The sequence below is a fragment of the Meles meles genome, chromosome 2, assembly GCF_922984935.1.
Source record: "Meles meles chromosome 2, mMelMel3.1 paternal haplotype, whole genome shotgun sequence".
Classification (NCBI taxonomy): Eukaryota; Metazoa; Chordata; class Mammalia; order Carnivora; family Mustelidae; genus Meles; species Meles meles.
In genome coordinates this window covers 68,268,719-68,294,489 of record NC_060067.1, presented here as the reverse complement: position 1 = coordinate 68,294,489, position 25,771 = coordinate 68,268,719, and the positions used below count along the sequence as shown (strand labels likewise).

At 50.8% G+C, this 25,771-nt stretch overlaps 2 protein-coding genes and 1 non-coding gene across 12 annotated transcripts in view; all 3 read left to right on the top strand.

Annotated features, from left to right (window-relative positions):
- The window catches only part of SH3BP2 (SH3 domain binding protein 2), a 34,810-nt gene extending 29,742 nt beyond the window's left edge, over positions 1–5,068 (top strand). For both annotated transcript variants that reach the window (XM_045997142.1, XM_045997141.1), the window contains 6 exons: positions 718–1,372; positions 2,518–2,629; positions 2,898–2,953; positions 3,272–3,353; positions 4,164–4,223; positions 4,424–5,068. In XM_045997142.1, coding sequence (XP_045853098.1) covers positions 718–1,372; positions 2,518–2,629; positions 2,898–2,953; positions 3,272–3,353; positions 4,164–4,223; positions 4,424–4,561 — 1,103 coding nt within the window. In that variant the 3' untranslated portion in view covers positions 4,562–5,068. The remainder of the gene's footprint in view (positions 1–717; positions 1,373–2,517; positions 2,630–2,897; positions 2,954–3,271; positions 3,354–4,163; positions 4,224–4,423) is intronic.
- A 7,609-nt stretch (positions 5,069–12,677) lies between these two features.
- On the top strand, positions 12,678–12,782 carry LOC123937821. The gene has a single exon (XR_006817603.1). It is a non-coding gene; the product is annotated as a U6 spliceosomal RNA (small nuclear RNA).
- Positions 12,783–19,634: 6,852 nt separating this feature from the next.
- Positions 19,635–25,771, top strand: part of ADD1 (adducin 1) — an 88,709-nt gene continuing 82,572 nt past the window's right edge. For 3 of the 9 annotated variants that reach the window (XM_045997317.1, XM_045997324.1, XM_045997323.1), the window contains exon 1: positions 19,636–19,815. The gene's annotated coding sequence lies outside the window, so the exon portion shown is untranslated. Of the gene's footprint in view, positions 19,816–25,771 lie in introns of all 9 variants that reach the window. The other 6 variants (XM_045997319.1, XM_045997318.1, XM_045997325.1 and 3 more) reach the window with 3 other exon arrangements.

Here is a 25,771-nt window from a genome sequence, read left to right as displayed (position 1 = left end):
GTGTCCCCACGGCCCCCCACACCCTTGCCTCTCCTCGAACCCCAGACTTGCACTCCGACAGCCCGCCGCACACCTTCGCCTCTCCTGGAACTCAAGACCCAGGGCCTGACAGTCCACCCCACACCCTTGCTTCTCCTTGAACCACAGAGCTGCGGCCTGACGGCCCGACCTATACCCTCACCTCTCTCTTGAACCCCAGACCTGCGCCCCGACAGCCTGCACCACACCCTTGCTTCTCCTCAAACCACAGACTTGCAGCCCAACAACCCGACCCATACTCTTGCCTCAAACCCCAGACTTGTGCCCCAATGGCCCCCCACAACCTTGCCTTTCCTCGAACCCCAGACCTGTGCCCCGACGGCCCGCCTCCCACCCTTGCCCCTTCTTGAACCGCAGACCTGTGCCCCAACGGCCTGCCCCGTACTCTGTGTTCTTACAGCCAAGCAAGTACAGCCCTCATCTTCCTCCCAAGCTGCTCCTGTCCATCTTGCTCACCTCTCTTAGTGGGAATAGCTTCCCCTCACTGAGGCAAAGTCCTCAGAGTCCCCCTTGCCTCTTCTCTCTCACTTCCACTTCTGGGAAGCTGATGGCTCCAGAAGCTTGTGGGGACTGCACATGGAGGAGGAATGAGGAAGGCCGGGGCATGGAGGTTGGTGGTCTTGGCCCAGCCTCCAGCAGGTAGCACATGTTCACTGACTGGGTCCCTTTGCTCTGCAGACACCCTGACCCACCCGCCGGCCTACCCGCCGCCTCCTGTGCCCACACCCAGGAAGCCAGCCTTCTCCGACATGCCCCGTGCTCACTCCTTTGCCTCCAAGGGCCCGAGCCCCCTGCTGCCACCACCACCCCCTAAACGTGGCCTCCCTGACACCAGCCCAGCTCCCGAGGACTCCAAGAGGGACCCACTGGGCCTGAGGCGGCCTGAGCCTGGCCCCAGGGGGTCCCTGGCCCCCCGGAGGATGAGTGACCCCCCGCTTGGCCCCCCGCCAACCACGCCCAGCCTCCGGAAACCCCCTTGCTTCCGTGAGAGTGCCAGCCCCAGCCCAGAGCCCCGGGTCCCCAGCCACGGGCCTGGCTCTGCCTGCAGCTCTGTCGGCATGGCCGCTGCCTCCTCCAGGAACTATGACAAACTCAAGTCCTTCCATCTGTCTCCCCGGGGGCCACCCACGCCTGAGCCTCCACCTGTGCCGGCCAACAAGCCCAAATTCTTAAAGATAGTGGAAGAGGCCCCCGCGGGGGAGGCAGCCAGGCCCAGACTCTTTGTGCCCCCTGTGGCCCCCAGGCCCCCCGCACTGAAGCTGTCCACACCTGAGGCCACAGCCAGGCCAGTAGTCCTGCCGAGGACGGAGAAGCCACCCCTCCCCCACCTGCAGTGAGTAGACTTGGCGCCGGTGTCCCCGGGACCCCCTCCCCAATGGCTGGGTTCTTGTGTGGGTGCGCTGGCCTCCTTGGCTTTGGCACAGTGCCCGCGATGGGTGCCAGGCAGCCGTAGCGTGGGAGCAGGATGGCTGCCTGATGGCCCTGGCCTGCTGTGGCCCAGCAGCCTCCCCTGCAACTGACTCACCCCCACCCCAGAGGAAGGTCCAGCCTAGTGGGTGGTGGGCCTGGGGCCCATTGCTGTCTGGGGAGCAGTGCGCAGGGGGATCTTTGGGGAAACAGGCCTCCCAGGGCCCGTGCAGTGTCAGGGGAGGGGGCTTCAGGGCTGAGCACCTGCTCTGGGATAGATGGTGGGGGGTGGAGGAGCTTGGGCTGGAGCTGCTAGGAGCTGGCGGGCCTCTGCAGGCCCTTCTGAGCTGGCACTGTCCTTCCCTGCCTGGGACTCTGTAGCCCTTCCTGACTAGGAATTCGCCAGAATGCAGAGTATGTTGGTGACTTATCCTCAAGGTCTGCTCAGAACACTTTGTTCTTTATTGCTGGGCACTGTTGGGGGACTGATGTGTCCCCTGCTGACACAGTGTCACTCATACCAACAACCTGTGGTCAGCGATGTCTGGGGCCCCAAACCACGAAGTTTCTGGGAGCCACGGAGGGAGTCCTGAGTGGGCATGCTAGCCTAGTACTCCCTGAAGGCCTAATAACCCTGGCATCCTTCTCCCTAGGACTCTTCAGCTCTGCTGCCCGAGGGAGGGTGCCCCATGATGGTTCCTGTTTCACAAGGGGCCACAGGGGTGCAGACTGGGTCGGTTTGCCATGAGCTATGGCCCAGCCCTGGCCATAGCCCAGTATGGGCTCTGTCCGTTCGTATCACCTGTTCTCTGTGGCTTGGGGAAGGGTGTGACTTAGCACTTGCTTGTGCTATGACGACAGAGGAGTTCAGGCCCCCAGCACCCCTCTTGCCAGTGGCATTGGCAGCCGTGAGCCTGGAGCAGGCAATTCCTATCGTCCCAGGGCGGTCAGCACTGGCCTATCTCAGCTCTCTGTTCTGGGCCTGTGACAACCGTCGGGGTGAACGGGTGGTGGGCGGAGGGTGGAGGGCTATGACAGTGATGTGCCCTCCTCTCCTTGCTCCCCTCCCAGGAGGTCACCCCCTGATGGGCAGAGTTTCAGGAGCTTCTCCTTTGAAAAACCCCGACGGCCCTCAAAGGCCGACAGCGCTGGTGGGGAGGACTCTGATGAGGACTATGAGAAGGTGGGACTGATGGGAGAGCTCAGCTTGCAGCAGTGGGTGCGCGGCTGGTGGAGAGCTGCTGGCTGGGGGAGAGCTGCCGGCCAGGGCGGCTCCTTACTGGGCATCTTGAGGGAGGAGCCGCCAGGTGCCAGAGTTGTGGGGGAGGGGGTTGCAGGAGCACAGTGCAAAGCCCCAGATCTGGGCACAGGCTGGCAGCCCACGGTGGGGGAGGGGCATTGGCTACAGGCACCACTCGGACCCTGACCCTGACCACCACTGGTGTCTCCAGGTGCCGCTGCCCAGCTCTGTGTTTATCAACACCACGGAATCCTGCGAAGTAGAAAGGTTAGCACCCAGCCCTTCTTTTTCCAAATCCTTGTTTTTCGCAGACATATGGTTCCCCGGCTTTTCTGTTCCCCTCACTTGCCTTAGTGCTGGGTAGTTGCTAGCACAGGGACATGGTGCCGAGGGCAACAGAGGCCATGGACTCAGTCCCGGGGCTGGTGGTCACCCTGGGCGTGGCCCTCATGCAGCTTGTTGCTCTTGGAACCTGTGTTGCCGAAGAGGGAGAAGACAAAAGCCACACTGTGGACCAGGGCTGGAGGGTCCCCGTGAGCGAGGTCTGAGGACGGTTTGCCTGCTGACACAGCTGTTGTATTTTAGGCTGTTCAAAACCACAAGCCCCCAGGGAGAGCCCCAGGATGGACTCTACTGCATCCGGAACTCCTCTACTAAGTCGGGGAAGGTAGGCGCCCCAAGCGTCACCCTGCTGGGCTGAGGCCCCTGGGGACACGGCTATGTGGCAGCTCCTCTCCGCTCACACCCAGGTGGATGGCTAGCGGTACTTTGTAGTGTACATGCCCCTTCCCTGGGCAGCTCTGATTGGGCATCTCAGCCAGCTCTGTTCTGGGGGTCTCTGCCTGGCAGCCACTGCCCTGTCTGTTGTCAAGAACTGAACACCGTTTGCAAACTGGGGGAGATGCTGGCCAGCCCCCCAGCATAGGCAGGAGCTGGGCAGGAAGCACTGGGCATCCCGGACTCAGGTGGGGCTGGGGGTTTTCAGGCACCTTGCAGGGGAGGCTACCTGGGGCCAAGGGAATAGCAGTCGGCTGCCAGTACCTCTGCCTCTACGAGGGTGGCTGGCAGTGAGCCTCACTTTTCTGCTTCTTTTCCTTTGTTACTTATTTACTTATTTACTTAAGTGAGCTCCATGCTCAACAGCAGGGCTTGTGCACATGACTCCAAGATCCAAGATCAGGAGTCACACGATCTACGGATGGAGCTAGCCTCGCTCTGTTCTGTGTGTGTCAGAAATGGTCCTAGGGCAAGCCACGCACCTGGTACTGCTTCTCGAGTCTCCCCAGAGGCTGTCAGTGCAGGAGCCCTGAGGCTGGGGTCTGCCTGTTTGGACCCTGCTGGCCGTGTCCCTCCCTAGGTCACCAGAAAGTCCCCGGGACCCAGCCGTGTGCTTCTGCCTGCCCTTCAGTCCCTGTGGCCCATCCCCCAAGGCTGGGGCTGCTCTCCACTGACCCATCTGCTGCTGCTCTCCCTGCAGGTTCTGGTCGTGTGGGATGAGAGCTCCAACAAAGTGAGGAACTACCGCATCTTCGAGAAGGTGGGCAGGCTGGCCCCACCCCAGGGTCCTGGCTGGAAGGACACTCCTCCCTGGGCCTTGAGAGAGACAGGGTGGGGGGGGGGGTGGCAAACAGAGCCGACACAGGGCGGCTGGGAACTGGCCTGGCTGTCGTCCTCACTGCTGACCACCCCCTGTCATGGGAAAGCCCCCCAGACCCTGCTGCTCTTTCCCCCACCCAGGACTCAAAGTTTTACCTGGAGAGTGAGGTGCTGTTCGTGAGCGTGGGCGGCCTCGTGGAGCACTACCACACGCACGTGCTGCCCGGCCACCAGAGCCTGCTTCTGCAACGTCCTTACGGCTACACGAGGCCCAGGTGACACCGGCGACCCCTGCTGCTGCGCAGAGACCAGCCATGGGGGCCATGACCCCAGGCCACACAGATGAGACAGGCCCACTGAGATGATGAGCCAGATGTAGCACCGTGATCCTTCCCAGGGCCTCCCCAACAGATACCTTCTAGAATCTCACAGGCCAGGCTCATCTTAGCAGGCTGGGTCCCTGAGGCTGGGCCAGGCTCTGCTCTCCAGAGGATGGGGCGGCTGGGGTGCTCTCCTGTGACACGTACCCCATCCTGCCCCAGCTCCCCAGAGCCCTGGGTTCCAGGACCGAGCCCTGCCTGGGCTTTGTGGACAAGAATTGTGGTCATCCCCCCCACTCCCCAGCTCCCCCAGCACACTAACCCTGCACTGTGTTGAGAGCTGGGCAGGACTGGGCATTTGGGGCAGGGGCAAGGGCTGGTCCCAGGACTGCCACCCCCAGGTGGCAAAGACGCAGGCTCTAGGAGGGGCCGTTGATGTACAATAAAGCACAGATGTCCTTTTTCACAGTGGCCAGGGTTTCACTGGGAAGGAGGGGAGGACCAGCCTTACAGAGTACTCACACCCACATCCAAGGAGTGATTCTCGAAGCTCAACTCCCAGGAAGCCTATGAAGTGCTTGTCTTCAGGGCACAGGCCGGTAAAGATCTTGCTTTGGGCACATAGCTAGGTACAGAACAGGACCCAAACTTGGGCAGTCTGGATTCAAAGCTTATACTCCGAGGTGCCATGGGTCAGGCAGTGGGACTGCAGAGCAGAAAGGCCCTCCATCTACGGTAGGGTCATTTGCTGGATTAACAAATAGTTCCCTGGGGCACCCCTGGGCCCCAGGCCAGTGGAGTGTGGCTGGCTGGGAACTCCAGGAAAACTTAGAGGAAGAAATGGCTACAGTGGGGTGGGAAAAGTAGGTCCTATGCAGACTAAGTGTGGGTGGGGATGGTGGTCCCCAGATGCCCGAGTCCTCTGGACAACACCCAGCTCAAGTCTGGCCCTGACCACCCCTTCCTGCCTGCTGTGGAATTCCAGGAACCACTGTCCCTGGCACGGCCATCCAGGCTGGACTGCTGTGTTTGTGTGGAAACAGACTCGGCTTAGGGTCAGGGCTGGTCGGGGACCCAGGGGGTATTGGATCCTCTCAGCACCTCATTTTGGGCAAGAAGTTCACCCTGTGAGGTTCAAACCCAGGACAGTGGTGTGCCCAGCAGCCAGGGATTCATCCTCTGGAGAGGGCCCTTTGTTTGTACTTCCTTCCACCTGCCCCAGGGTATGTTTGGGGGGGTGGGGCGGCTGGCTGGGGGAGGGGGAGGGATGAGGCCACTGTGGATGGGAGAGGTCCTGGGCGGGATGACAGCCATCTGCTTCCAGGAACCAAGTGTCCATCACTGTCCTGCAGATGTTTCCTCTAAATCCTGCTGGGGGGCGGGGGAGGGTCAGCATGGGCACTGTCCTGTTGGGAGCAAGGGAAGGTTTAGGCATTCCACACTAGCTTGGGGAACCAGCAATCCATTCTCCCTGTCCTGAACTAGTGCGGGAAGCCCATGGAGGCACGCAGTTCCCTACTGTGGCTGCGGCTTCCCTTCCCCTTAAGTTATAAGTGGGGGTTGGGACCAGGAAACGGTTTCTAGTCAGTGCCTGGGGTGGGGGGGTCTGCTTGCAAGTGAGACACTGCGTGACACAGGGTACCCTGTCACTTCTAGCTAACTGTGGCCAGCTCAGTGGCGAAAATGTATTTGAGGATTGCCGAGCTGGAAAGTGCATGGGGTTCTGAGGTGCAAAGCCAGGTGACAGGACCTCTGGTCACTTGGACAGATGAGGCCTGTGGCTTCCCAGGGCCCACTCTGGGGCCTGAACTGGCTTTACCTCTCCTCCCAGGCCCAAGGCCTGCTCAGGACAGACTCCCACCTGTTTGGGAACTGACCGGGGACCCGGGCCCTCAGCTGTAAGGGTGTGTGCTGGGGGTGGCCGATGGGGCCCCAAACATGGTCTCCAGCATAACGGGGGCCTCAAACATGGTCTCCAGCATAACGGGGGCCTCCTGAGACCTGCCGTCAACGTTCTAGTCCTCATACAGTACTGGAGGCTGGTTACTGCTCACCAAGGGCTTCCTGGCTCCAGGCGCTGAGCTCCATGGGTACTAGACAGTTTGCTTGGAGAAGAAACTGCCATGTGCCTATTTCACAGGCGAGAAAATGGAGGGTCAGAGAGGCCTGCATTCAAGTTCCAGCTGGCTTCTTACTGCCATGTGACCTGTTCTTTGCGGCTCTGAGCCCGGCCCCCAGCCCCTGCCTACCTCCCCATCTCCGCTCAGGGTTCTGATAGTCATGGGGAGTGTATACACAGTTTTGGGTGTGCCCTGACTGACCCCAGGTAGTCACAGCCCTGGGAGGAACACAACTGGCCTGCCTCCCTCTGCTTTGCCCTCTGGGCTGAGTCTGGGGGTAATTATAGGAGGCCTAGGACCTGCGCCAGGGGCTATCCTGCTTCCTCATCTTACAGTTGGAGAAATGAGGCTCAGAGAGGTTTCTTGCCTTGTCCAGCATCGTAGGGAGTTCAGAGACAGATCCCGCTCCTGGGCTGGGAAAGGCCCAGACCCTTTGGGAAGGTCTCCACGCCCATGACCGAACATGGTTTTACTCTTCTCACAGTTGATCAGAAAGAGTGAGCTTCTTTGCCTTCTGTCAATAGAGAATTTTATTGTAAACAGAGACGCTTAGCACCAGAAGAGACCTCACGAAACAAATCTGGAGGGGATCCCTTCAGCTGAAGTCATGATCCCAGCATTCTGGGATCCAGCCCGGTCCTGCTCCCTGCTCAGCGGGGAGCCTGCTTCTCATTCTCCTATTGTCCCTTCCCCCTGCTTGTGTTCTCAGTCTCTCTCAAATAAATAAAGTCTCTAAAATTAATAATAAAAAAATCTTAGACAAAAACAAAAACAACTCCTGAGTTGTTCCACATCCTGCCCACGCTCTGGGTCACGCTGCGGGGACGCCCCCTGCTGGTCCAAGGAGGCTCTCCCTGGACCCTAGGCGGGACAGTGGCGCTGACAGGGCATCAAGGCAGAAGAGGCAGCAGCCTGGGGCCAAGTGGCTTCCTGCCCAGTGCCCACCGGGACTGGCCTCTGGAAGGGAGGCCTGGAGGACACAAAGAACACACAGAGAATATGGAGCAGAGCTGACGCTCACACCAAATCCGCGTGTCTCTAGAGGAGGGCAGTGAGGGGAGGAACGCCTCTGTCTCTGGCTGTGACCCAGTACCTCCAAGCCCCCCACTGGGCAACTTACCATATCCAGTTCTCTGTCTCTGCCTGCATGCCCTATCCCTCCTCCTGGGAAAGACTGCCTGATGGGGCGGCCTCAGGGAAGACTCCAGTCCTGGGGGGACAGTGACCCTTGAAGAAGGTTTGAAGTGTCTCCCATTCAGCTACCTTCCAGCACATTCCCACCAGGGGGAGAGTCTTGAGACACAGAGCAGACCCCAAACACATCCACTTCCTCAGGGCTTCCTTGGGTCCTCATGAATCCTTAGCGACTGTCTAAGAGCTGCCCCTGCGTCACCCTCTAGCTTCAGCTCTGGCCGCACTTCGAGCTACTCAGAGCAAAACCACACTCCTTTTTCCTTTGATTTCCGGTAGAGCAAGACACACATTCAGAAAAATGAGCAAAACACAAATGTGCAGCCTAGAAAATTGCTATGAGGTGAGCATACTTAATGATCCCATCAGGAGGTAACCTCTCCAGCACCCATGTACCCTCCCCATCACAGCTCCGCCCCTCCGGGTCTCACCAGTCCTGCCCTGGCTTTGGGGAGGCTCTGTCTTTGTTCCACCATTAAGCCTTCACCACTCACTTATATGTCCATCACGGCAGTGTCTTGTTTTTGTATTTTATGTGAGTGGAATCCTACAGATAAAAGCTTTGACATCTAGCTCCTTTGGCTCATCACGTCTTTGAGATGCGGCTGCATTGCTGGGCTTAGCTATAGTTTGTTCAAGTTCATTGCTGAAAACCGTTCCATTATATCATAGTTCACGGGTTTTATTTTATTGTAGTTGGACATTTTGGTTTGTTTCCAGGTGGGGGAAGTCCAGACAATGCTGCTAGCAACAGTCTTATTCGTGTTTCCGATGCATGCCTGCACGAGTTTCTCTAGAGTATGAACTCAGGAGTCTGACCTCTGGGTTCCAGGGCATCAGGAACCTTCACTGTCTTCCAGGAATTTTATTGTTCCAGTTTACACTCCCACCAGCTTTAAAAGAGAGTTCCACATTTGGTTCCACATTTTTGCTGACACTTGGTATCATCAGATTCTTTTTCTCATTTTTGTCAACCTGGTGGGTGTATGGCTTTAATGGGCTTTTAGCTAATTACTAAGAAGCTTGAGCATATTTTCATGTGTTTATGAACCATTTTTCATTTGTCTCCTGTGAAGCATATATTCAAATATTTTGCACATTTTTCTATGTGTTGTTCTCTTTTCTTATTAATCTACACAAATTATGTAGCCTTGATATTGTCAGTAATGTGTGTTGCACATACCTTCTCCAACTCTATAATTGTTATTTTGCATATGGTGAGAGGTGAGGTTTGCTTTCATTTTTCCCCCATAGGTTTACCCACTTGTTCCTGCACCGTTTCTTCTTTCTTCTTCTTCTTTTTTTTTTTTTTTTTAAGATTTTACTTACTTATTTGACACAGAGAGAGAGATCACAAGTAGGCAGAGAGGCAGGCAAAGAGAGAGGGGGAAGCAGGCTCCCTGCTGAGCAGAGATTCCCAATTCCGGGCTCCATCCCAGGACCCTGAGACCATGACCTGAGCTGAAGGCAGAGGCTTAACCCATTGAGCCACCCAGGCGCCCTGCACCGTTTGCTTCTCATCTGTTCTCCAGCCCCCATCTGTAATGCCACCTGTGCTATGTCCATGTGTCTGGAGGTCTGCTGTTGGACTCTGTCCCTGATGTCTTGATACCTGCTGAATAGATCCTCACCTTACTTTTCTTCTTGGAGAACGTCTTGTCTGTTTTGTTCTTTCTCTTTCCAGATGAGTTTTTTCCCCCACTTAAAAAAATATATTTATTTTAGAGAGAGAGAGAAAACAGGGGTAGAGGGAGAGAGGGAATCTAAGCGGGCTCCACATGCACGTGGAGCCCGACTCGGGGATCGATTTCATGACCCTGAGATCATGATGTGAGCCAAAATCAAGAGTTGGACGCTTAACGGACTGAGCCCCCCAGGCATCCCATCCCACTTTTTTTTTTTTTCACATAAGTTTTAGCAAGAATTGCACCTGGGATAAACCTCATTAGCCACAATACTATCTCTGCTGCACAAAGCTATTTTCACACAATTTTTAAAATCAGCTCATCAGTGTCACTAATAACTCAGTTGATCTTTTGACTGGGAATCATTATAGCTGTAAATCAGCGTGGGAAAAATTGACATCTTTACAACACCGAGTCTTCTGACTCATCAATATGGTCTACCTCCCTATTGATTTGAGTGTTCCTTAATGTTTGCCAATAGAATTTCATAACTTTTTCCATTATGGTCTTGCTCAGGTTTTCTTAGATTTGTTTCATAGGTACTTTATATTTCTTCTAATGTATAGTAAAGTGTGTATGTTTTTAATTTCATTTCTTTGTTTCTAGCATCTGGGACATACTTTTTCTTTTAACTGAAGCATTTTGTGAATTTGTATTTAATGTAATTAAATCTACCATCTTATTTTGTTTGGTATCAGCCCACCTGTGTTTGTGGGTTTTTTCCCTCCTTTCTCTCTCCTTCTCTCCTTTTGGATTGAGCAACTTTTTTTTTTTTTAAGATTTTATTTATTTATTTGACAGACAGATCACAAGTAGGCAGAGAGGCCGGCAGAGAGAGAGAGAGGAGGAAGCAGGCTCCCTGCTGAGCAGAGAGCCCGATGTGGGGCTTGATCCCAGGACTCTGGGATCATGACCTGAGCCGAAGGCAGAGGCTTTAACCCACTGAGCCACGCAGGCGTCCCAGAGCAACTTTTTTTTTTTTTTTTTAAGTCATTCCACATCCCTGTTCTAGTTGGAAAGTTATATAGTCTTTTTCTATTTTTACCTGAGTCTAGAGTAACAAATATTTTTACCCTCCTAGACAACACATAGACTTCAGGTGACTTTAGCTCCATTGAGCTCCTTCATTACTTGATATCACCATTGTATGTATCTAATTCTATTTTGTGGGTGCCTGGGTGGCTCAGTTGGTGAAGCATCTGCCCTCTGCTCAGGTCATGATCTCAGGGGTCCTGGAATTGAGTTCTGTGTTGGGCTCCCTGCTCAGCAGAGATCCTGCTTCTCCTTCCTCTGCTGCTCCCCTACTTGTGGTCTCTCTCTGTCAAATAAATAAATAAAATCTTCGGAGAAAAAAATTCTGTGTTGTTTTTTTAACTCCCATCCATAAAAAAGAAAAGAAAAGAAAAGAAAAGAAAGAAAACAACTCCCATCCAAGAAAGTGTTTTTTTTTTCTTTGAAAAGGAAGGTGTATTTTAATAGTATTAAAACTTTTTTTAAAGATTTTATTTATTTATTTGTCAGAGAGAGAGAGACAGAGAGAGAAAGATCACAAGTAGGCAGAGAGGCAGGCAGAGGCAGAGGGAGAAGCAGGCTCCCTGCCGAGCAAGGAGCCCGATATGGGACTCGATCCCAGGACTCTAGGATCATGACCTGAGCCGAAGGCAGCCGCTTAACCAACTGAGCCACCCAGGCGTCCCGAGTATTAAAACTTTTTTATTAAAAACTTTCAACAGAGGACGCTTGGGTGGCTCAGTCAGTTAAGCGGCTGCCTTCGGCTCAGGTCATGATCCCAGGGTCTTGGGATCCAGTCCCACATCGGGTTCCTTGTCCAGCGGGGAGCCTATTTCTCTCTCTGCCTCTGCCTGCCACTCTGCCTGCTTGTGCTCTCTCTCTGACAAATAAATAAATAAAAATCTTAAAAAAAACTTTCGGGGTGCCTGGGTGGCTCAGTCGTTGGGCATCTGCCTTTGGCTCAGGTTGTGATTCCTGGGATGGACCCCACATTAGGCTCCCTACTTAGTGGGAAGCCTGCTTATCCCTCTCTCTCTCCTGCTTCTTGTGTTCCCTCTCTCCATGTCTCTCTCTCTCTCTCTATTAAATAAATAAAATAAAATCTTTAAAAAAAAAACTTTCAACAGTACTAAAACAGTTGGTTAAGCATCCAACTCTTGGTTTTGGCTCAGGTTGTGATCTTAAGGTCTTGACATCAAGCCCCACAGTAGGCTCCATGCTCAGCAGGGACTCTGCCCGAGAGTCTCTCTGCTCTTCTCCCCTATGTCAAATAAATAAACACATCTTAAAACTTTTTTTATTATGGTAAAATATATGTAATATAAAATTTACTATTTTAGGGGCAACTGGGTGACTCAGTGGGTTAAGCCTCTGCCTTCGGCTCAGGTCATAAACCCAGAGTCTTGGGATCAGTCCCACATCTGGCTCCCTGCTCAGTGGGGAGTTTGCTTCTCCTTCTCCTCTCTGCCCCTCCCCCTATCTTGCTTGCTCTCTCACTCTCTCTCTTTCTTTTTTCCCTTCTCCAATAAAGGAATAAAATCTTAAAAAAAAAAATAAATCGGGGGCACCTGGGTGGTTCAGTGGGTTAAGCCACTGCCTTCAGCTCAGGTCAGATCTCAGGGTCCTGGGATGGAGCCCGCATCAGGCTCTCTGCTCAGCAGGGAGCCTGCTTCCCTCTCTCTCTCTGCCTACTTGAGATCTCTCTCTCTGTCAAATAAATAAATAAAATCTTTTAAAAAAAATAAAATAAATACATCGCCTTTAAAAAGTTTACCATTTTTCACCATTTTAAGTGCACAGTTCTGTAGCATTAAGTACATTCACATTACTATGAATCTTTACAACCATCTATCCTGAGAACTCTTTTCCTCCTGCAAAACAGAGGCTGTCCCCATTTAACAACTCTCCGTTCTCCCTCCCTTAGTCCCTGGGCACCCACCATTCTACTTTCTGTGTCTGAATTTAACAATTCTGACCCACAGTTGGCCAGTTAGCTCAGCTGGTTAGAGCCTGGTACTGATAATACCACATTGAGGGGTCAGTCCCTGGACGGGCCATTACTCTGTCTGTGCTTACTTCGGCAGCACGTAGACTCAAACTGGAATGATATATGGAGATTAGCATGGCCCCAGCGCAAGGATGTACATCACTGCTTGGGGAACCTCATATAAGTGGCAATTGTATAATGACCTGTCCTTATCTCACTAGCATAGTGTCTCCACGATCTAGTACGTTATAGTATGTGTCAGGATTTGCTTCCTTTTGGGAGGGGAAGGGGCAGAGGCAGAGGGAGTGAGAATTTTTTTTTTTAAGATTTTATTGATTTATTTGACAGACAGAGATCACAAGTAGGCAGAGAGGCAGGCAGAGAGAGAGGAAGGGAAGCAGGCCCCCCTCCGAGTAGAGAGCCCGACGCAGGGCTCCATCCCAGGACACCGGGATCACGACCTGAGCGAAGGCAGAGGCTTTAACCTACTGAGCCATCCAGGCGCCCCAGGAGTGAGGATCTTAAGCAAGCCCAACACCCAGCATAGAACCCAACACAGGGCTCGATCTCACGACTCCGACACCATGACTTGAACTGCAATCAAGAGTCGGACACTAAACTAACTGAGCCACCTAGATGCCGCAGATTTCCTTCCTGTTTAAAGGCCCGTTGTACTGATGGGCCACATTGTTTATCCATTCATCTGACAATAGACATATGAGTTGCTTTCGCCTTTGGGTTCTTGTTAATAATGCTACAATGGACATGGACGTACAAATATCACTTAGAATCTCTGTTTTCATTTCTTTGGAGTATACTCCAAGATGGGGTCGCTGGGTCATATGGTAATTCTCTGTTGACTTTTTTGACCAGCATACGTTTTCCACAGCGGCTGCACCATTTCACACTCTCACCAGCAATGCACGGGGCTCCAGTTTCTCCACATCCTTGCCAACACTTAGTCTTTTCTTTTCTTTTTTATTATAGCAGTCTTAGTGGAGGTCAAGTGGTATCTCATGGTGACTTCGATTTGTAGTTCCCCAAAGATTAGTGATATTGAGCATCTTTTTTTTTTTTAATTTTTAAAGTGCCCTTTCTCTAATGAGTATTACCAGCACTTTCAGCACTTTTAAGGCCTTTTTTTTTTTTTTTTTTTTGGACAGAGAGAGAGATCACAAGTAGGTAGAGAGGCAGGCAGAGAGAGGGGGGAAGCAGGCTCCCTGCTGAGCAAGAGAGCCTGATGCAGGGCTCCATCCCAGGACCCTGGGATCATGACCTGAGCTGAAGGCAGAGGCTTAACCCACTGAGCCACCCAGGCGCCCCTTGAGCATCTTTTTTATGTGCTTATTGGCCATCCGTACATCTTTGGAGAAATGTTTAACTCCTTTGTCCATTTCTTTCTTTCTTTCTTTTTTTTTTAAAGATTTTATTTTATTTATTTATTTGACAGACAGAGATTACAAGTAGGCAGAGATGCAGGTACAAAGAGAGAGGAGGAAGCAGACTCCCTGCCGAGCAGAGAGCCCGATGCGGGCCTCGATCCCAGGACCCCGGGATCACGACCTGAGCGAAGGCAGAGGCTTTAACCCACTGAGCCACCCAGGTGCCCCCCCCTTTGTCCATTTCTTAATTGAATTGTTGCTTTTTTGTGTTGAGTTGTAGACAGTATTTTTAATATGCAATGTTCTTAGATTAGATTCTTTAGGAGCAAAGCCTGAACTGGGGATCTTGTGCGAGGCTCTATAGAGGGAATGTTCTCAGGATAAGCTGAGTGGGGGAATCAGGATAGGGCAAATTAAAAATAAAAAACAAAGGATTGAAGTAGTCTCAGCTGGGGTCTAGCTTTAGCGGATCCCATGGGGGCTCTGGAGGGAGATTTGTCTCACAGTTGGTCCTGCTTTGAGGTCAGGGCACCAGCCTTTGGACCCCTAGCTCAGCCGGTTATTGGCTATCCAAGTAAGGAGATGATCTCCTGGGCTGGGTGACACTGAAGACAGGGCTCTGGGGCCATTAGCTGCTGACACTCATGGCACCTGGGCAAGGCCCACTGCCAGCCCCAAGCCAGAGAGAAAATCTGGGCATGGCACCAACAGCGACTACTAAGTCCACCCCTTGAACTGCTCATATCTACTTGTTCCTCTTATTAAGTTCAGTCCATTGAGACACAAATTCTCCAGTATTCTAATGGGTCTCAGTATCTGGAGGAACTTCTGAGAAATGGGTAGAGAGATGAACTGTAGCCCCCACTGCTATAGTTGATCCCCAGACCACAAGTGATACTCAACATCTCCCTTTTCTACCACCCATTCTAGGTTTCTTCATAGCTAATACTTTGGCTCTCCTAGATGGTTCATGCCTGAGGGTCTGAGCTCCTGGGAGCTGGCCTTTACCAGGGTGTGTGACATGCTTGCCTATTTACAGTTACCGGGGGTGGGAGCACCAAGAGATGCCCCACTCTGCTGAGTGCCTACTCTGATTGCTGATCACCTGAGCACCACATTCCTGCCTGACCCTATCCTGTAGCAGGTAGCTCTACCTCCTCCCAATAATGAGGGTCAATTATCCCTACCACTCTGGTTACCCCCTTCTGTGCTCATCAATCCACTGGTACAAGTTGTTGCATGAGCTCAGGCGACAGCCATAGTTTCAACATGACTATGCCCCCTGGTAGAAGTGTGCTCTTTGGAGACAGACCTCTAGGATCTCTAGGCTCACAGCTCTTACTGCTGCCAAGCAGAAAGCACAAATTCCTCAAGTAGGTCATCGGGTATTGCACGTATCAGGGACAGAGCCTCGTAAAGTGGTGATTGATGTAGCTATGTACTGCTTCATGGAGGCTGGCACTCCACCTCCGGGGGTCATCTCCAAGTTGGAGCCTTATCTGAATCTACCTGTGGCCGGCCCCTCACTCTAGCACACCAGAAACTTCTGGATGGCATATATTGGGTAGAAACGGTACATTCCTGGTCACATGTCCATTGCCATACCTCCTTTGCCATAAGGCAGTTATGTGGGATTCCATGTCAACTGATCAGACACTTGGGGAACTCTTTTTTTTTTTTTTTAATTTTAATCCTAGTCTTTATTTTTATTTTTTTTTTCAGTTTCTTTTCAGCATAACAGTATTCATTGTTTTTGCACCACACCCAGTGCTCCATGCAATATGTGCCCTCTCTAATACCCACCACCTTGTTCCTCCAACATCCCACCCCCCGCCCCTTCAAGACCCTCAGGTTGTTTTTCAGAGTCCATAGTTTCTCATGGTTCACCTCCCCTTCCAATTTCCCTCAACTCCCTCTCCTCTCCATCTCTCCATGTCCTCCATGTTATTTCTTATGCTCCACAAATAAGCGAAACCATATGATAATTGGCTCTCTCTGCTTGACTTATTTCACTCAGCATAATCTCTTCCTGTCCCGTCCATGTTGCTACAAAAGTTGGGTATTCATCCTTTCTGATGGAGGCATAATACTCCATAGTTTATATGGACCACATCTTCCTTATCCATTCGTCCCTTGAAGGGCATCTTTGTTCTTTCCACAGTTTGGCGACCATGGCCATTGCTGCTATAAACATTGGGGGTACAGATGGCCCTTCTTTTCACTACATTTGTATCTTTGGGGTAAATACCCAGTAGTGCAATTACAGGGTCTTAGGGAAGCTCTATTTTTAATTTCTTTTTTTTAAATTTATTTTATTTTATTTATTTGACAGAGAGAGAGATCACAAGTAGGCAGAGAGGCAGGCAGAGAGAGAGGAGGAAGCAGGCTCCCTGCAGAGCAGAGAGCCTGATGCGGGGCTCGATCCCAGGACCCTGAGATCATGACCTGAGCCAAACACAGTGGCTTAATCCACTGAGCCACCCAGGCGCCCCTATTTTTAATTTCTTGAGGAATCTCTACACTGTTCTCCAAAGTGGCTGCACCAACTTGGATTCCTACCAACAGTGTAAGAGGGTTCCCCTTTCTCCACATCCTCTCCAACACATGTTGTTTCCTGTCTTGCTAATTTTGGCCACTCTAACTGGTGTAAGGTACATGGGGAACTCTTGATAGGATTGCTTAAGTAATTGTAGGCAGAAAGGCAAACCTTTATCCAGATACATGGCCATCTCGGTGAACATGAATTATCACTTTTTCTAGAAAAGAAGGGATCCAAGGTAATCAACTTGCCAGCAAGTAGCTGGTTGGCTCCGGTAGGGACAGGTGACAGCCTACTGCCAAATGTATTTGGCAGTGGCAGTAGCTGGATTAGCCTTGGTTACAAGGAGGCCATGCTATTGGGCTCATGCACGGCCTCCATTCTGCTACCATGACGACTTCACTGGGGAGAGCCCTGTGCCAGAATGATGGGGGTAGAGGACAGAGCGTGGCTTATGCTCATTGGCCAGTCCATTCTCTCTGCTTGTTTTTTAGATCTTCTCTGGTAGATGCTCACTGATGAATATTAACATGCAATACAAAGGGGCTCCTGGGTGGCTCAGTGGGTTAAGCCTCTGCCTTCAGGTCGGGTCATGATCTCAGGGTCCTGGGATCAAGCCCCGCTTTGGACTCTCTGCTCAGTAGGGAGTCTGTGTCCCCCCACCCCCACCTGCCTCTCTGCCTACTTGTGATCTCTGTCTGTCAAATAAATAAATAAAATCTAAAAAAAAAATGCAATACAAACATCTTTACTCTTTGTACCGATTCCCAGAGGTCTATCGACATGCCTTATCTTCAGACCTATTGGTCCCCAAACTTTCAGATCGTTCCTTCCAGGCTCCCAACCAGCCCGTTAAGCCATGTGCCACAGCCCATGAGTCCAGGCCACATCTCCTGCCACACAAAGTGAATGGCAAAATTTACTGCCGGAAGTTTTGCCTATGGGGGTGACTGCTCCTCACCACTGTATTTCAGGGCAGCTGTTGAATGGGGATGCAGTGAAGCAGCAGACCATTTTTAGCCTATACCAACATAGTGACCCAACCTTCCCATGAACCAAGCACAGGTTTTTTTGCTCCTCTGTCACTGTGTCCAGGGAATCCCTGACACCACTGGTGTGAGCTGATAGCCACTGCTGCTCTAGAGGTAGATGAACAAGGGTCTGGACCACCTCCCACTGCATCTACATGAAGCCTTTCAATCCTGGATCTGACACTTAGATTGTGATGTATCTACCTGACCTTATGTCCTGGTATCCTGATGGGACCAAGCAACGGGCAATTCTGGCCTCAGAGTCACTTTTTTTTTTTTTTAAAGATTATTTATTTATTTATTTGTAATAGTGGGCAGAGAGGCAGGCAGAGAGAGGGGGGTAAGCAAGCTCCTTGCTGAACAGAGAGCCCGATGCAGGGCTCCATCCCAGGCCCCTGGGATCATGACCTGAGCTGAAGGCAGAGGCTTAACCCAGTGAGCCACCCAAGTGCCCCTCAGAGTCACTTTTGATGTCCCATAGAAACATTCTGTTTCTACCAGAGCCCAGTAGCAAGCCAGAAGCTACTTTCTGAGTTGCTTTGATTTGTGAGTTTGTAGTTTGCACCAGATTTAAAAGGAAATTTCAGCCATTATATCTTCAAATCGTATTTGTCTTCTTCCAAAACGCACCCCGATCCCCATTTTCAGGGACTCCAATTACAGATTTATTTGGCCTCCTGAAGTTGTTCCACAACTCACTAGTGCTCTGCTCGTTCTTCTCAGGCTCGTTACTCTGTGTTTCATTTACTTTCTCCATGTCTTCCAGTTCACTTTTAAAAAAATTTTTTCTTTTTTTAAAGATCTTATTTGTCAGAGAGAGAGAGAGAGAGCGCGTGCGCACAAGCAGGCAGAGTGGAAGGCAGAGGCAGAGAGAGAAGCAGGCTTCCTGCTGACCAAGATGCCTGATGGGGGACTCGATTCCAGAATCCTGGGATCATGACCTGTGCTGAAATCAAGACCCCTCACTTGAGTGACTGAGCCACCCAGGTGCCCCTTTCACTGACAGCTCCAAGCACCAAGTCTTGTTCTTGGGTGCAAGGGAAACAAAACTGATGTAGAATTGTGAAGTCTTGTCCAGAAGTGCCCTGAGATCAGAGGTCACAGATTTTATCCCCGGACAGTATCACTCACTGACCTTTCTGTGAGCAAAGCCAAAGAGGTCCCTGCTGGGAAGAAGGCCCGGGTTCTACACGGCTCTTCCCCTGCTGGCTTCAGTTTTCTGTGGTATAAAGGGAACAAGAAGCTCCGTTTCTCTGTGTCCAGGGCCTTTTGGGGACTCAGATGAGCCAAGAGGAGGGTGAGGAATGGGGAAGGTGCTGGCCTGGTCTCTAGGCTAGCCTCCTGGCCACTGACAGGTGCCCTGGCCTGGACTCCTACGACTGGTTCTGTGGAGGTGACCGGCGCTTGTTCATCCAGCACCGGCAGGTCAGGCCCTGGGCAGTAGGCAGCCACCTTGTCTGTGGAGCCTTATCGCCAAGCACAGACCCTGCTGTCCTGACTCCACCCTGGCCACCAGCCACAAACTCTGCCTGTGCCCCCGCCCGCCCGATGCCCAAGGCCGTGCACACCGGCGCAGGGTCCAAAGGGGTCCGCCTGCTGGAGGAGCGCACGAGGTGGGCAGGGAGCGGCGCGGCCACGGGCTCCAAGGGTCCCTCTGGCCCCGAACGGGGCCCTTTAGGACGCTGTGCAGCCCAACCCGGGCACCTGGCCCGCAGGGGCCTCCACGAGAGTCTGTCCAGGGACAAGCGAGCGCACTAGTTCTGGGATAGCAGGCGCTGCCTGCACAGCCGCCGTCGCGAAGCTGCCGCCCAGCTGGCCAGCGGGGCCAGACCCTCCGCTGCGAGCGTTGGGCTGGCGAGACCGCACCCATCGGGTCCCGGTGGTCTCCAGCGGCCGCAGGCGGGGCCTCCGCCCTTACCCTCCCCCACGCAGCGGAAGCCCCGCCCCCTCCCGCCTCACGGTCAGCCAATCGCATGGCACGTTGCTTGGCGGCGCGGGGCCGGCTGGGCCTATAGAGTGGCGCGTTGTTGGGCTGCAGCGCCGCAGGCCGCACCCAGCTCCCGCGGCGGGGGCAGCGCCGGGGGTTGAGGGGGCGGAGAGGCCGGGCGAGCCGGGGCTGTGGGCTGGGGAGCGCGCCGCGGACAGGGGGCGGAGCCGGAGCCCGAGCTGGAGCCGGAGTTCGACCCGAGCCGGAGCCCGAGCGGGAGCCGACGCGCAGTCCTCGGACCTGCGAACGCCCGTGCGCTGCCCGCGACTCACCCCCTGAGGTGAGGCCCGCGCGCAGGGGCGGCCGCGGGGTCCGGGGTGCGGCGGAGCGGCCGAGGGGCTGCAGGCCGGGCTGCGGGGCCTGTGGCGGCTGCGGCGCCCGAGAGGCCGGGGGAGGCGGGCGCGGCGCGGGCGGGTCTGTAGTCGGCCGCGGGGGTCGCGGCCGCGCTGGGAGGGGTGGTCGCCGCCGGGCCGTGGCCGGGTGCGGAGGGGACGGCGCCCTGCACACCCTCGGCGGCGCGGGCTGCTCGGTGGGAGCGGCCGGGCGACCGGCGTAGGGGCTGGGTGGTGGGTGTCGGGGGTCAGGCGTCGGCGCGGTGGGCGGCCTGCAGCGCCCGCGGCTGTCGCTTGCCTTTGGGCTCGGGAGCCAGTGCAAGCGGTGGGTTCTGGCAGCCAGACCCGTCTGCCGACTGTCATGCGGACGTCGGGGAACTGGACTGCCGGGGCGCTTGTTGTTTTCTCGCTCCTTTCTGTCTGGAACATCTGTTGGGGGCCGGTTGGGAGGAGGTGTCAGAGGGTTCTGCCCTGGGCAATCACTTTTGTGTATATTCTCTTAACCCACGGCCTTGGACGTTTTGTGGGTGATTTGTGTTCGCTTCCTGCGTCCCCACCTTCCGATCACTACTTCTGCTCACCGGGTATTGCTGGTGGTGGGGTGTGTGATTTTATGCCTAAATGACCGGAAGCAACTGGTGTGATCCTCAGGACCAGAGCGCGTCCGGTGGCTGAGTGCGTTGCTGTTAAGTCGTTACGGGAAGAGCTCTGCGTACTTGCGGATGATGGGCTGAAATTCTAACGGGGGAAGAAATAGGCTTGCTGAAAAGGGCGCTCTGTCTCCTTTGCGGGACGTCGTCGGAGCCTTGGGGGAGAACGAGTGGGAGTTCAGCAGCTCTGGGAGAGGGCACCTGTGGCCTAGCGGAGGACTTGGAGGGGGATTGTAAAGTTTCAGCCTTCAGCTAATGCGCTGATGCGATGTAGAAATTGCATCGTAAAATCCAAACATTGTAAAATCTCAACATAGCCCTCGATTCTGACTGTGGAGAAAGCTGGAAGAGTAAAGATGTTTTTTAAGGAAGTGAATGGTTTCGGCAGTCAGAACTGCTTTTCAGAGTTTTGATGTGGTTTACAGCAGGACAGCTGGCATGGTTTATTTTACTGCTTGTCACTATGTTTAGATTTTAGTCACAGAGGATTACTGAATGCCATGAATCTAAATTCTACCCAGTTTCCATGAGGTGGGATTGTTTTCTTTCTAAAATATAATTTATACAGCTAACCATTTTCCCCTTTAAGTCTTTGACATTACCTGATACTGATAAGGTTTTGTTTGGTGTTCAACCTTGTGTTACTAATTTTACCCTAAAAGCTGTTTCTTTAGATGGTTATTGGTTTCCAGTTAGTTCTTTTAAGTAGTCCTTGTATTGTCAGAAAAGTAAATAATTTGAAATACTTTAAAAGATAGTTTAGGGAGAATCTGGGCCCCTCAGTTGGCTAAGCATCTGCCTTCGATTCAGGTCATGATCCCAGGCTTCTGGGATCCATCCCATCGCATCCCTGCTCAGCGGGGAGCCTGCTTCTCCCTCTCCCTCTGCCTGCTGCTCCCTCTGCTTCTGTGCTGTCTCTGTCAAATGAAGAAATAAATATTTTTTAAAAGATTTTATTTATTTATTTGACAGAGAGAGACAGCGAGAGAGCGAACACAAGGAGGAGCAGAGGGGAGAGGGAGAAGGAGGCTCCCCGCTAAGCAGGGAGCCGGACATGGGGCTCAATTCCAGTACCCTGGGATCATGACCCCAGCTGAAGGCAGCTGGTTAATGACTGAGCCACCTAAGCACCCTGAAGAAATAAAATCTTAAAAAAGAAAAAAAAGATACTTTAAAAGAGGCTGTAAAAAATCACATATCCAACATTATATATATCCAGCGTTAAAATTTGCCTTTTCTTAATGTTTGACAATAAAAATGATATTTCTATTATGTGAAACTACAGATTGATTTATTTTACATGTTAAATTGTTCTCAGGTACCTGTAGAGAGAATGGTGTAATAAGTCCCTGTTTACCCTCATCCAGCTTCAACAGTTGTTAACTCATAGCTGGTTTTCATCTGTATCCCCCAAACCCAGATTTCATGTCCTTTTAACTTGAATATTTCGGCATGTATATTTACACACATTTTTAAAAAAGATAAACACAGATATCACTATCAGAAAAATGAATAATTTCTCATTACCTTCAAATGTCCAACCAATGTTAACATTTTCTTGATTGTGTCACAGTTATTTTTTTTTAAATAACCGTTGAATCAGGATGCAAATGCTGTTTATGCATTGTGATTTGTTTTAATCTATAGGTCCCCCTCCATCTTTTGTCTTTCCTTGTAATTTATTTGTTGATGAAACTCCGTGATTTGTCCTGTGGAGTTACGGTCTGGATTTTATTCTGTATGGTGCTTTAACTACACAGAAATGACTGTGCACTGGTAGATAATTCTAAAGTTGTGATCAGATTCAGAGTTGATTTATTTTTAGCAAAAAGACTTCATAGGTTGGTGGGCAGATAATGATTAGTAGTCTTTCTTCTTATGAGCGACTCTTGATGCTCAATGTCTAAAGCCCTTATTTATTTATTTAATATATAGAGAGTGTGCAAGCAGGGAGGGACAGAGGGAGAAGGAGAGACCATCTCCAGCAGTCTCCACAGTCAATGTGAAGCCCAGTGAGGGGCTTGATCCCATGATTTGGACGACCTGAGCTGAAATTGAGTTGGTTTAGTTAACCATCTAAGCCACCCAGGTGCCTCAGAGTCATTATTTTATTAGGCTTTGGAAAGTGTTGATATTTTAATTCTGTAACTTCATTTGTTAGATGGAATGCTTCTTTTTTTTTTTTTTAAAGATTTTATTTATTTATTTGACAGAGAGAGATCACAAGTAGACAGAGAGGCAGGCAGAGAGAGAGAGAGGGAAGCAGGCTCGCTGCTGAGCAGAGAGCCCGACGCGGGACTCAATCCCAGGACCCTGAGATCATGACCTGAGCCGAAGGCAGTGGCTTAACCCACTGAGCTACCCAGGGGCCCCTAGATGGAATGCTTCTATAAAGAGAAATGCCTTGGGATGCCTGGGTGGCTCATTTGGTTGGGACGCTCTTGGTTTCCGCTTAGGTCATGCTGTTGGTGTCCTGGGATGGAGCCCTGAGTCAGGCTCTGTGCTCAGTGGCTCAGTGGGGAGTCTGCTGGAGATTCTCTCGGTTTCCCACTGCCCCTCCTCCTGCTTTCTCTGTCTCTCTTTCTCTCTCTGACGAGATCGGGCGCGTTCAGGGTGGTATGGCCATAGACTCTCTTTCTCTCTCTGAAAAAAAAAAAAAAAAAAAAAGAGAGAGAAAGAGAAATGCCCCCTCCATAATTTGGTTATCCTGAATTTTAGCTTTTTTTGGGAAAAGTAGGGTAACTGCTTAATTCCTCTCCAGTAAGTTGCTAATTCTCTCTTTTTTTTTTTTTAAATATTTTATTTATTTGACAGAGAGAAATCACAACTAGACAGAGAGGCAGGCAGAGAGAGAAAAGGAGGCAGGTTCCCCGCAGAGCAGAGAGCCTGATGTGGGGCTCGATCCCAGGACCCTGAGACCATGACCTGAGCCGAAGGCAGCGGCTTAATCCACTGAGCCACCCAGGCGCCCCTAATTCTCAAAATGAGTTGGGGTCTTCTGAAAGTAGATCCCTGAGTTGTGTTATGTGTTTGTGTCATTGTGAACTCATGAATTTAAACACATTTGATATGGTTCAGTCCATTGTAGGTATTATCCTTATTGATGCTGAGATTGTCTGATCTTTGTCCAATAGGAATCTGTTTAGTTTGCCTCCTAAATCCTTTAAGCAAGATTCTAAGAGTCTTTGATCTTTCTGGTGTGACAGACTGCACCAGGTTCATCTTGTACATTGGGGCCTTGGTTTCTTTTAGTGAAAAATAGTATTTAGTAATGACACTCTGTGTCCTGGGGTTGTTCACTGCTACTAGGTTGATCATTGTTTCTAGGTCTTTCCAGTGCACAGATCATAGGTTACTATGTGGAGTTCTACTTAACCTTCTTTTTTTTTTTTTTTTTAATATTTTATTTATTTATTTGACAGGGAGAGATCATAAGTAGATAGAGAGGCAGGCAGAGAGAGAGAGAGAGGGAAGCAGGCTCCCTGCTGAGCAGAGAGCCCGATGCGGGACTCGATCCCAGGACCCTGAGATCATGACCTGAGCCGAAGGCAGTGGCTTAACCCACTGAGCCACCCAGGCGCCCCTACTTAACCTTCTTGACCTTACACCTGTATCTTTTTTCTTCCAAGACAGACATCTTGATTCTAATTACTCTTTTTTTTTTTTTTTTAAAGATCTTAGTTATTTATTTGAGAGAGTAAGCACAGAGGGAGAATAAGAGGGAGAAGTAGACAGGGCACCACTGCAGGACCCTGAGATCGTGACCTGAGCTGAAGGCAGATGCTTAGCTGACTGAGCTACTCAGATGCCCCTAATTACTTATTGTTTCATCCCACACTGTACACATCTCAGCTTTAGAAGAATATGAAGACCATCATCAACTAATAAAAATTGAATTTTTTTGCATCCCCATTAAAGACAGAAGGTCAAATTACTGTGTTCTATTTTTTATTTTTTTTTAAGATTTCTTATTTATTTATTTATTTGGCAGAGAGAGAGAGAGAGAGAGAGAGAGACAGCAAGAGTAAGAACACAAGCAGGGACAGTGGGAGAAGCAGGCTCCCCACCGAGCAGGGAGCCCTATGCGGGGCCTGATCCATGACCCTGGGATCACAACCCAAAGCGAAGGCAGACTAAGCCACCCAGGTGCCCCAAATTACTGTGTTTTAAAGTCACTTAGAATAGTTACTCTGGTTTTGCTACTGGGTGCATAGGTTTTGGACCTTTTTTTCTCTTAGTATTTAGGGATTACTTTTTAAAATCTTATAATTATGTAAAATATTAAAAGTCTTTCAAAATATATGAAACAAGGTATAGTCAAAGAAGTATTGCTTCTTTCCATCCCTTCATCTATCCCTCTTCCCTATAGATAACCTTTTTATATTTTAGTTTTAGGTTATACATGTATTTCCTCTTTATCAGATAGATGGTAATGTATTATATACATTTTCTCACCATGCTTTGAGAAGTTTTTATAATAATTGTGTTAAAATGAATACACAGTAAAACCTGCCAGCTTAACCATTTGTAAAGGTATAGCCGGTTGGTGTTCTATACATTCACATTATGCAGCCATCACTCCAGTCCATCCCTGGGATGGACTCTCTGATCTTGTGAAACTGGATCTCTCTGCCAATCAAACACATTCTCCCCTGCCTCTAGCCCCGGTCTCTGTCCTTTCTGGCTCTAAGGTTTTAACTACTCCAGATATCTCATATGATTGGAACCATGTGATGTTTGTCCTTTTGTGGCTAGCTCATTTGCAGAATGTCCTCAAAGTTCATCCATGTTGTAGCCGGTGTCAGAATGTTCTTCCTTTTGAAGACTTAATAATACACCATTACATAGATACAGCACATAACTGCTTTTTAGTGAATGCTAGAATAAAAATTTTATTCACTAATGGCATTTTTTCCCTTATCCTATGAACTGATAAGAATTTTCTGGTACATCTTAAGTTATCAGACTGGAAGGAAATACATCATGTAGGTGTGATGTCATACTCAGAAATTCTATTGAGGAGATTCCAGCCTTCTATATTACATAGTGGTTGACAGCTGCCAATATTAAAGACTTAAGTTTTGCATTTTTTTCTTTTTTTAAATACCTGCCATTTCAGCCCCTTTAACTATAGCAATACTGTTTTGGGTTGGTTTCAGCAATATCATTTTTCAGATAAAATTGTCTAACTCATTGACACAGTGAGTCCACTATTAATCAGTTTGTTAACATTACATTTTAGTAATATGTTTTT